Consider the following 12,688-nt stretch of genomic DNA (forward strand, 5'->3'; position numbering starts at 1 on the left):
AGGGTTTGTAGCGTCCTTCATGAAGGGATTTACATTGATTTTATGATGATTTCATAATATTATGGGACTAATGTGGTGTATAATAGCGTAGTGGTTAAAGAGCTGGGGTGGCAACTGAAATGTCGTAGGTTAAAACTCTCCAATGGGTGATTTAAGATCCATCACCATTTTCCCCTTGAGCAAAATACTTAGCAGAACTGATGTTCCTGTAGTAAGTGTCCTGAACAAAGCAATCAGCTAAATGTCCTTTTTAGGAAAAAGTTTACCTAATATGTGTTATATTTGGTGTAAAAGTAGAGAAGCACATACTTCAACCAACTTTTTTTTTAAACTTTTTTTTACTTCTTATCTGTGCTGTGATTTAGGAGATCCTGGGTCTGTCGGATATAATGCCATACCGATCCAAAAGATCCCTGCTGGTGCCCCCCATGTTTGTCCCAGAGAACCAGCGAGCCCCCTTTCCCAGGTCTATTGGAAAGGTAAGACCTTGCATTTGTAATTCTCTTTCACATTAACTTAGTGCTATTCATGTTCATTGCCACCATGATCTTGGTCAACCATAGTTTTGCAGTGTGGACACTATCAGTGTGACAGTGCTACTTGATGGTTTAGGTAATAATTCTTCGGTTCTTTGGTTGTTCAGGCTCACTTAGCTCTGATTCCAAGCAGTCAGATGAAATTTGCAGAGAAATAATGCATGGGCAGTAATGCATAATGCAATAATACATAATGCAATGCAATGTATTTTCATAGGCCAACCTGAAAGTTCACCCTGGTTAAAAAAAAAAAAAAGCCAAAAGAATGTTTCCATTAGCTTTTGGATTATTTCAGAAAATTAGCTCTGTGACAAAGAAAGGTTTATGATTCTTACATGTTAAGGTAATCTTCACAAATAAACATTTTTTTAATTAATTTTGAAGCCTAAAAACAATCCTCAGAAGTAAAAAAAAAATAAAGTTAGAGGTAGGCTATAAATTAACTACATTATGGTCACATGACTTCAACTTCCCCACCACTTAGCTTCCAAAAAGTCTTTCAATCTTCAAATAAAACAAACAAGATGGAGAGTTTGTGACGTTTAGTGTCCCTGACAACCTCTGTATTCTCATTTAGCCACTAGCAACTCTCATTTAGCCACTAGCAAAGACACATAAAAGCTTAAAAACTTAACTAGCGGGGTGTTACGAGTGTTGGGGAAAGTAGTACATTACAATTTTTTCCTTTACTTCCTAAAAAAGTTACTAAATTGTGAACCTGGACCACAAAACCAGTCATAAGTAGCATGGGTATTTCTGTAGCAATAGCCAACAATACATTATATGGGTCAAAATTATTCGATTTTTCTTTTATGCCAAAAATCATTAGGATATTAAGTAAAGATCATGTTCCATGAAGAGAATTTCCTACCGTAAAAATATCAAAAATGTATTTTTGTGAGTGGATATGCATTGCCAATGACTTCATTTAGACAACTTTAAAGGCGATTTTCTCAATATTTTGATTTTTTTGCACCCTCAGATTCCAGATTTTCAAATAGTTTTATCTCTTGCCAAATATTATCCTATCCTAACAAACCATACATCAATGGGAATCTTGTTTATTCAAATTTTAGATGATGTATAAATCTCAATTTAAAAAAAAAAAATTGACCCTTATGACCGGTTTTGTGGTCCACGGTCACAAATGTGTTACTTAGTTATTTTTTATGGAAAGTAATGTGTTATGTTACTTTTGTGTTAGAAACTAGACAAGGATGAGTAGAAAGTAATTCTACTAAACTCAACAATTTTTTGCTGTGTTTTTATGAACATAATTAAAGGTGCTAAAGAGGATGTTTTGTTTTATACATTTTTGCAATATTACTTGAAACTGTCTTCACTAACTGATAAAAGACTATTTATTAGGTGCACTGAAAGTAATAATATTAATATACATCATCTGTGCACGAGGTAGGGCCTTAAAAACATCAGCCAATCGTTTACGCGATCATCGCGTAAACGATTGGCCCTCTGGCTTGTCAATCACTGCCATGACGTTCCTTGTGAGAGACGAGCGCGGCTGCACACTCCAGTAACTTTCCACACTCCACAGGCGCTGCATGCAATGTTTTTGTCAGGAGACAGGAATAACAAGTGCAGATCATGAGTTACCTGCGGTGAGTCCGACATAATGAATCCAAAAAAACACGTCACAGCGAATGCCGATGGTAAACACTCGTGTTCCAATACTCGTGCACGCATTTTGGGAGGTGTTCCTTTGAAATGAGCTGTGAAGGAGGGGGTCTGTTCTTACGCATGCGCTCATTTCAAAAACTCAGTAACAGTCTTTGGATTCTCAGTCGACGAAAAAATCCTCTCTATCACCTTTAATATGCTTTGAAAATGCTGCTATTGAAAATACCTAAAATTTGTTAAATTGTGTCATCGTTTCGGTTCAGATTTGTGTATTCTGGTCCTTGTTTGGCCTTTTTTTTTTTCTTTTCTTCTTTGTTTTTTCAGGGCTCTGTATTTTCAAACACATCTAAGACCAAAAATAAGGCAGAAAAGAAAGAAAACATGCAGGAAAAGACAACACAAACCAAGCTTTGCACATCATATTTGATTTGCAAGCTTGAGATATGGGAGTTTTGCCCTAGTTGTGCCCCTGCCCATTTTTTTTTATCACCATACCAGCTTTGTATATGAATGTCCCAGGGGAGATTCCACAGATTTTTGTAGAATATCTCTGTTTAAGCTTTGAGGTGATGCCATCGGTTCAGCCCTGGTTTTTAATACAATAGTCGAGTGTTGTTTTACCATTCAGGGTGAAAGATAAAAGAAAATGGAAATGGAATGTTGGATGGAAAATAATTTGTTTTGGAGATGCGTGTTTACAACAGGAAACTAAGAGGTAGAATCAAATGTTTTCGGCACTTCCTGTTCACTTTCTTTTTGTGGCTGTGTCTCAGCGTGGGCTGGGGTTATTCCTTAGTGAAATAAAAATGCTAGATTACTGTGGCACAGCGAGTAAACCACAGTGAATGCCATTTTTTGTGGTGTCGAATACAAGGACTGAATCGTATTGCAATTTCTCCCACCGACAGAATTACCCCTCCATACTACACATAGATTACTACTTCAGCAAGTGGTAGAAAATACAGAGGGGTCCATTAAGAGTCTGATGAAGCTGACCTCCACCAGACTCATACTATATACATCTACTGTACACATATGTCTACGCTCTCTCAATCTACAGGACCTCTCAGCAGTTTCGCAATGGCGAAACACAAAAGGGGACTGGCTACTGTGACCTATTTCATTTGATAGCACTGCTGTATATTGGAAACCAGGCAAAATGGATTTTCCACATGGATAAATCTTGTTTCCTTTGCGCTGTTTATCTACCATATGGCGTACATTCATTTTTCATAATTTCCACTGGAAAGGCTGAAAGAAAATTGGGAATTGCCCCATAGGATGATGGAAGTTCGAAGAGAAACAGAGGGGTTTCCCAGATGTTTTTTCATGGGAAATGCAGTAAACATGTTGGGTGTTTGGGAAAGCCTTCTGTTTCTTTTTAAATTTCCATCATTCAAGTGGGAAATTGTTTATTTTTATTATTGTCGTACAAAGATGATGAATCACGCTGATTATTTGCTCACAATTTTAGAAAAGCCACTAACTAAATAAGAGTTACTATGACAGATTTGCCATCACAATCCTTCTAAACTCATTAGATTACACGATGTTTTGTACATCCTCTTTGATTTTATACTGACACCTACTGGTGTGGATGCATGAATATATAACAGCTATATATTCTATATATAATATACTCTTGGAACTAACAGAACTACTTGCCATTTCTTGAAATATTTTCTAGTGTAATAAAAAAAAAATTCTAAGAAGGTTTACTTAAGTGATTTTCATTTAATCTTTGCACACTTTGTGCACTTTAAACAGTTCTAAGTTGTTTCTTCTATCTTTTTATTATAGTTTATAGTTTTAAAGATATGTTGATCCCTGTAGGAAGAAATTGTGATTTATTTTTTTGGAGGGATCTTATTTGATAAGAACTACTCTGTCCATCCATGTTCTGTGTTTCCACAAGTTAAATCATACAATGGGGCAAGTGGTTTTACTCCATCCCTTTCTTTAGAGATGAGTTCTATTGGATGGTGTTGACTTGAGATCCACTCTCAGTTAAGGGGGCTTGAAGTATTGGAAAAGTAATAAAGAACAGATTTGCCCTGATTCCTGTTCTGGCTTTGACATCAGTCTGCTGTGGGATTATGGGGGATTTATTATGGTGGAGTGTTCACCTGTAGCACTGCAATCTCACAAATGGGAAAAAGTCCAGAGGTTCCCTCTCGGACCTGCCTGTAATTGTCCCTGGGCTGGTTTTTATGGGCAGTGGTGTCTTTCTGTTCTATAATGTCTTGGACAAAACCTCCCCACGGCGATTGAATTGCTCAGTTTATGTGTACTTTTTGGCACCCGGAGCTGAAACACTTTCCATATTTTGTGGCTTCACAGTCTCGCTCATTCTCACTATCTGCAATGGTTTTCACCAATCATTTGTGCCATAATGTCTCACACTGAAGTGTTGATGGGTGGCGTTGGATATGTGTTTATTTGTCTGTATGTCTGTGCATCATTAATACTGGTGGCTGCTGATTGTCTTTCATTCTGCTTTGAACTTGCGTTAACAAACTCGAGTCTCATGTGGAAAGAGAGAGAGTTCCTGTGCCCTAGAGTTAGTGCCCTTTGTAGATATCTTTGTGCTGCTTGTTTTGCACTTTAGAGAGTATGACCCCTTCTCTGTCTGTCTTACCACTCTGTTTCCCTATGTCTTTATTTCTTCCCTCACACTGAAAGCCATTTGCCAGCAGAAGACATAAAGCTGAGATATTTGTTTTGAAAGAAATTAATACTTTTATTCAGCAGGGATGTATTAAATTGTGACAAAAGTGACAGGAAAGACATTGTAACAAAAAAAAAAAAAAATCTATTTCAAATAAATACTGTTCTTTTGAACTTTGTATTAATCAAAAAAGTCCAATTTTTGGTCAAATAGATGAAGTACTGGTATTATTTATTGATTTATTTATTTATTTTTAGAACAACATGTGGAAGTCTCTGACATTTTAAAAACCCAGTAAAACTTCATGCGAGAAGCCATTACAAATTACAAATTGAGCAACTCTGTTTTGGTTCTTAGATGGCCCAGTCTGTAACTTCACCCAGTCAAGTATTAGCACACATTTTCTCAGCAAGCTTCATGATTTGAAGTATCTTTCATGTCCAAAGCACAAGAATTGTGGGGCTTTTTATGCAGAGTTAAATATTTAGGGTTAGGGGGTTTGTTCAAATCCGCAACCCGAAATTTGAGCAACGGTAATAGTGATGCTTCCCTTAGCGAGCACCACTTAGTTCCTGCTTTTTGGGTTGTTTTCAAAGGGAAAGTTAAGTACACTGTGTCTAATACACAGTCCCTTTGACATCAATTTCCATTCAAAGTCAAGCATCCGTAATTCAAGGGAAATTATACACCACTGCAGTGCTCATAAAGCCGAAAGCTATCACGGTAGAAAGACAGAGTGAAAGAATAAGAAAGTGAGGACATATCCTCTCCTCCCCTTCAGTGCTGTATTGTCAGAGAAGTTCGAGTCGGGTCCCTCCTTCTTGTCATATACATGCTGTGGCAAGAAACAGCTGCTCTTTCATGTCCTCCCTGCTCCTAATGAGAGCTGATAGAAATAGGTGAGCGTCTCCCCCAGGGCTGTTCGCAGACATCTAATGACTGAGAAGAAAGCCAGGGAGACTGTGTAGGATTGTGTTATGTTTGTGTACATGTATTTGTTTGTACTTTCAAATAAACCACCAACGGTGAGCACGCTGTAAACAGCGAGGCAGCGCCTGCAATCTGTTTTCATGGCCTCTATCGCCACACCACACTTGTAGCTCTGATCATTCTAAACTTGTCTCGTCACTTTTAGACAGTTCCTTGTATTCCACTGAAAGTTTGACTGCGGCGATCACGCCACACATTGGATGAATTTCGCTTGAAAATGAGCATCAGTATGCCCTGCTACCTCCGAAGGGCACATGAAGGGTGCAGGATGATAAATAAATAAATATTTAACTTTTTTTTTTTTTTTTTTTTTTTTTTTTTTTTTTTTTTTTTTTTATTTTTTTTTTTTTTTGCTTTTGTTAGAAGTCTCAAAACTACATTTAACTGATCAAATATACATTAAAAACACTAACACTGTGAAATATTATTACAATTTAAAGTAACACTTTTCTATTTTAATATATTTTAAAATGTATTTTATTCCTGTTATGGCAAAGTAGCTATTTCTCCAGACTTCAGATGATCCTTCAAAAAATCATTGTAATAAGCTGGCTTGGTGCATTTTTTCATGAATCTTTGATGAATAGATGAATGTTGATAAGAATGGCATTTATTTGATATATTTTTAACTATGTAAAAAAAAAAAAAAAAAAAAAATCTTTTGATCAATTAAATGCATACTTGCTGGATAAAATAATTAATTTATTTCAAAAAGAGACAAAAAAATTCTAACTTACCCCAAACTTTTGAATAGTATATGTTTAGAACATCATACATCTGTTACCTTGATATCATAAGTATCAGCAAAATTTGTGTTCATAACTGTTGATACTGTTGTAATGGTGAATTCACATGGGTTGTCGGCGTTAACGCTTCTCATTTACTTTGAATGGGTGACATCATGTGTTGCGAACTGAATTGTGGGTTCCGTTACGCTGTTTCACTAGCATTGCTCGCAGCAGAAGTTGAAAATTTCCAACCTGATCTCACGGCAATTCATACGTATTTTATGAGATGGCTAATTCGTACGAATTCATACGTTTTTTGCTAAATCGTATGTATTTTACAAGTTGACAAATTCGTATGAATTCATATGAATGACCTACCCCAAACCCCGCCCCTAAACCTACCCCTCACTGGGGTTTAGACAAATCGAACAAATTCGTACGAGTGAGGTCATACAAATTCATACGAATTAGCCACCTCATAAAATCCGTATGAATTGGTCGTGAGATAGCGTTGAAATTTCTCAACTTTTCAAGCGCCAACGCAGGCGTCAGCCAATCGGATCACCTTATGCAAATATCCTAGCGCAGACGCTAGCCAATTGCGTTCATGCAACACCGGAAAGTAATGTGATTGGCTGTTGTCACAATGACGATCGCATCAGCACCAAGCTTCAGACATGCCCTCCATCAAGCATCGACGCCCCGTGTGAATGCAGCGTAAGCATTTACTTCAAATTGTGTAAATCCATGTCATTTGGCAAAAAACATGCTATTTTCCACTAGGGATGTACAAATTGGTACCATACTGGTCATTGGCTACTATTAGCAATTATAGATTGATACTGGAAATTCAACAGTTCATGCTCATTTGCTACGATAATTTACATTTAGATTACCTTTTCTGTCATCTAATGTGTGAGCTTATTCTTTAAAAACACAAATAATTGATTAAATCTTCAGCCAATCTCAAAATGAATATCCTTTTTTCATACCGTACTTTATAATGTCGTCAAGTCACCTTTATTTCTATAGCGCTTTATTGAATACAGATTGCTTCAAAACAGCTTTACAGTGCTAAACAGGAAAATAATGATCAAGATGATCATGTTGTAATGGTAAAATTCACATAATGGCATTTAAAACCACTATTTTAGTTTTTAGTGTGTTGTTTTATTTATTTAGACAAAGTAATATAGAATTTGAAAGTCTGACCTTTTTAACATGAAAACAATGCTTTTAATGTCAGTCCATCTCTATTTTCCTCTGATAGTGCCTGAGGGCATACAAGCAAGTGAGCACTGTAAAATCTCAAGTATAATTCCACAATTTATAGCCACTATTTGCCGTTTTTCCCCCTGTCCAATTTCACCCTCTTCCATTCATTTTGTGTCATGCATCATCACTCCTCTAGAACCATGGCTCCTTTCTGTTCTTTCTGTTCCCTTCTAATCCTCTCTCATGCTGAAGGAGATCGCACCTTTAATAAAGTACCTCTGAAGTACACCGAGAAAAGTTGTGTTTTATTTTTCTATCAGATCAATATCGCAGCTGTGTGTGCAGCATACAGCAGAATGAAAACAAGCTCCATAGCAACCACTCACAAGACATTCGTTAAGGAGTTCTTCACAAGGCCGAAAGCAGTGTGGGAGGAAAACAGACATGACTCAGAGACAAGAGAAGGAAGAACTGAGCCTGACGGACTGTTGTGGCGTGGGAATGCTGTAAACAGGCGACACCGCAGTTTGTTCGGGTGTCTTTTGGCTGAAAATGGGCAGAAGAGTTCTTTTACAGATGACCTGCGGTGGGATTCAATCATGATTGTGTAGCAGGTGTAGGCTACCTGCTCTAAAGTATATGCTGGGCTTCCTGCCTGGGGTTTTTGGGATGAAACTGCAACCCTGCTGAAAAGAAAACAGCTTAAACCAACTGTTTTGCTGGTCTTAGCTGATTTAAACTTGTTAAGCTAGTTTCCCAGTCTGACAGATGTCTAAAACCCCGTTAAACCCAGCAAAGCAGACCAGACTTGAAAACAACTGGCCATCCTTTCTGGCTCCTCTGTAAACACATACATTTAAAGGTCCCGTTTTTCGTGCTTTGATTGTGTTTATAGTGTGCAATATAACATGTGTTCATGTTTCGCGTGTAAAAAAACACAGTATTTTTCACATAATTTACTTATCTGTATACCGCTGTTTCCACTGTCATAAAAACGGGCTGATGACTTCCTTGTTCTATGAAGTCCCTCCTTCAGAAATACTTAACGAGTTCTGATTGTGCCAGCGGTTCCTGTGTTGTGATTCGACAGCAGCTTAGCGCTCCTTGCCCGGAAAGGTCACGCCTCTTACCATAACGTGGAGATGCACGCGCTCAGTGTTATTGTAAACATGTCTTTAATTTTACCCTATCAATTTGAGCCGGAATCAGACCCGGTGATTGGACTGCGGGATGAAAATAACAGCGTTTTGACGACATGGCGACAAACACACTCTACAAACGCAACTCCTTGTGTATTCCTGTGGGCGGAGGTTAGTCAAAAAAGTGTTTTAGTGACGTCATTAAAGAAGGAAGTAGAGGGATGTAGTCCAAACTGGCCGTTCGATGTAGGCGACTTCTGTTAAATAAAATATCTCGCTTGGCATTGAACTTTGAGCTTTAAAATTTTATTTATACTCTAACAACAACATTACACACTAACTAAAGTTTGAAACATGGGATCACGAAGAACGGGACCTTTAAGGACAAATGGCTTATGTTACATGATTTTTTTTAATGCAATTATGTTAATTTGTTTTACAATGAAGGCATTTAGGGAGATTGCTGTACAGGTGCTGTGTACATGTTTTTAGCCCGCAGCTAATCTACCTACAATTTGGGGACAAATCTACTAAAAGTTTACAGTAGTTTGCAAAATAAAAAAATATATATTTAAAAAAAAGTTTTTAAAGGGAAAATTGGATCACAAAGCTTTCTTTTTGCAAAAAGTGTTCCATTTTAGGAAAAAAAAAGATTAACTTATGCTAAGCTACATATGCTAGTCTAAGTTAGCCATGAACACCTTAGTCCCTTTACAAAAAAAGTAGTTTGTGTGCTATTAGTATACTTATTTTGAACTAAAAAATAAGAAAGTATATTTTCTGTGTACTTTTTATGTACTTCTCATAAATTTACTTTTTAGAATTACTTAAAATTAAACTTTTGTATACTTGACATACTGACAGAAAAGTCTAAGTATATTTGGCTTATACTTCAGTATTTTGATTGAGATACTTAAAAGTATAATTAATTACTCTATACTTGTAGTTGTGTTTACGCTTTTGATTGAGTAGCCTATTAAATACTTTTTTTTCATATAGTTTTACATACTGTCTTATAAACTTACATTGTTTGTAAATATTGATTTATAAAGATTTATAAACAGATATGTTCCTTATTCTGAGTATGTGAATTTTTGTGTAGTCCACTGGTAGTGTACATAGGAATTTAATAGAGGGCGCTATTACACATTTTCTGAAAGAGTCTCTGGATCAAAACAATAAAAGCATTACTTATGCAAATATTAAAATAACGCTATCATCAAACATTAAACAGCATGTAAAATCAAAACTGCCTAACATTACCGAATGAAATGTCAACCCAGGAAGAGGTAACGACTGTGAAGCTTTGGGGGTGTTGATGGGCACAATCTTCTCCATTTTTTTTTTTTTTCTTTTCTTTTTTTTGATCATTGTTCACTTAAAGAAAACAGTATAAACCTACTCAACTAGTAGTTTACCGAGAATATACTTCAAAGTGTACTTTTATACACTAAAAAGTGGGCCAATATAGTCCCAAGAAGTATCGAAATATAATTACACTACTAGTACATTGATATTAGTATACTCACTACATAAAGTATACTTAAAATGAACTTGAAATATGCTTATTTTTTTGTAAGGGCTATCATAATTCACAAAGAGAAATGATTATCCCTATAAAAAGTAGCAAAAAAAATGTCTGATGTTCTACATTTGTTTTTAGCAATACTATCTAGCTATATTTGAAACAATAACAATTGTATATCAAGAAAATGTGAGCGTATACTGTACTGTATGTGTGCGCTTTTGTTTCTGTCAGCGTGACTGCTTGATTTGTTGTTTTCGCGATTCTCTTTAGGCCATGTTACAGTCGTGTACATTAACAACCCGTCCACTAAACAAGATAGCTTTCATTGTTCTACAAAATTCTGCAATTTCACAGATGTTTGCCGGCCACAGTAAATACACCAGGATTTGAAGGCCTCCTTCGGTGAAGCCTGCATTTGTGTTCACCAGAGTCTTAGAGAAACCACTCGGTGCATTTCTCAGAATAATAATGTTCCCTGAGTTAACAGAGCCTGTAATTATAAAGGAGAAAAACAGTATTAGTGTATGATCTGGCAGAAAGGATCTGTGTGGGGAAGATAAATAAAGCTAACAGGGGCTTTTCGTGTGGACAATTACTTTGCTTGGATTCATTTTCTAAATGGAATATTTCGTCTTAAGCTTAATTACAAGATACAGGAGAGTTCAAGGTGGGAAGCCTGTGTGATTCGATACACGCACTGGGGTATATTGCTCTGATAAAAACAACTTTTCGAAAGGTTCTTTTACACAAAAAGGGGTTCATGAAAAGGGGCTGCTCATTTTTATTTAAAGTCATTAGGTAATAACTGAGCCTTCATTAGCGAGGGAAGTTGCAGCAATCTAATTTGCACAAAAATATACTTTACAAAAAAGCCAAATGAACTGCAGGTGGTAGCACTGGTCACACTATAGCCAATAAAGGATGTTTTTAATGAATAAATAGATCTCATTTACAAGCTTCAGCTACTATATTAAAATCCTGAGTTAACATAATCATGTGGAGAGTGGTGTTATATCATTGTTTAAGACTTCTCACTGTGTGTTCATCATTGCCAGCAATAATCATTCAGTAATTATTTCAAATGATTTAAAATGTGAGAGCAAGTAAATTAAAGTATAGCATGTGTGCATGTTATATTCACACATAACTGTGTTTGTCTGTGAGTGTGTGCCTGTGTAATTAACGTTTCTTGTTTTTTTTGCTTCTAACTTGCAACACTGATGAAACACAATGGACTTTGCTGCATTTATCCAGTCGCATGTGAGTACTGCTGACAAACTTGAATGAAAAATCTACACACCAACTGTCTGTATTGTTTCATTGTTGGTAATTGATTGACCGACAGACCGTCAATATGAGATATGTGCAACTGTATATTACACACAACCATATATGAGCAATATCACACAAGTAACCATGCGATTTGGCTGTATAGGCAATATATAGGCAATCACAGCATGCTGATATACAGCCATATCGCACGGCTAAGAGTGTGATATTGTGTTTATACAACAGTTTGATGGCACGAGTGTGTAAATAAATAAGAAATAAGAATGGAGTGTTTTTAAAACCCTCTTTTATGCACAACCACCACGGATTCAAATCTCAAGTTGACAGTTTGACCAAGCCTCCGTTACTAATTCTAAAACGTCACTTTAGTGAACTAGTAACGAAGGGATGTTGAGTCCCTCCATTGAAATATAGTATGTTGTATTTTCTACAGTATTATTGAGAGAGGGAGAGATTGCCTGAGCAAGCATTACCTGTGTCTGATATAACATTCATTCTTCAGGTCGATGTCAATAATATTATATCCAATATAAAAATCCTGTTTGAATGTCTGCTGAGGAAAGCAGTCTTTGTGTTTGTCCTTTTTTACGGCTAAGGGAATTTCCCATAACATGACGTATTAATGTAACTTTCACTCAACCCTTGTCGGACCCTTTCTTCAATAAGCAAATACAACATATTATTTATATAAAATAAAATTTGAATTGAATATTTAAATTGAACAACAATAGCTATTATAAATGACATCAGGAAATAAACACAATTGTACAATTCAGTGAAACAAAAAGCAAAAGCAGTGCTCTACAGGATGTAAGTTAAATATAGCCTCATTATTAAATTATTAAATTTAACATAGCCCAATTCAATTTGCTCAGGAACAAGTAATAGATTATGTACCAAAAACAAATTATATTTCATGTTTAAACACTATAAGAGCTAGCGGCAAATCCTCAAAG

General features: G+C 36.2%; 1 protein-coding gene across 3 annotated transcripts in view; it reads left to right on the forward strand.

Annotated features, from left to right (window-relative positions):
* Nucleotides 1–12,688, forward strand: part of cdh13 (cadherin 13, H-cadherin (heart)) — a 421,886-nt gene that overhangs the window by 177,885 nt on the left and 231,313 nt on the right. For 2 of the 3 annotated variants that reach the window (XM_048168172.1, XM_048168175.1), the window contains 2 exons: nucleotides 366–479; nucleotides 11,697–11,702. In XM_048168172.1, coding sequence (XP_048024129.1) covers nucleotides 366–479; nucleotides 11,697–11,702 — 120 coding nt within the window. The remainder of the gene's footprint in view (nucleotides 1–365; nucleotides 480–11,696; nucleotides 11,703–12,688) is intronic. The other variant, XM_048168174.1, reaches the window with a different exon arrangement.

This window comes from Megalobrama amblycephala, linkage group LG19 (genome assembly GCF_018812025.1).
Source record: "Megalobrama amblycephala isolate DHTTF-2021 linkage group LG19, ASM1881202v1, whole genome shotgun sequence".
In the NCBI taxonomy this organism is placed as follows: domain Eukaryota; kingdom Metazoa; phylum Chordata; class Actinopteri; order Cypriniformes; family Xenocyprididae; genus Megalobrama; species Megalobrama amblycephala.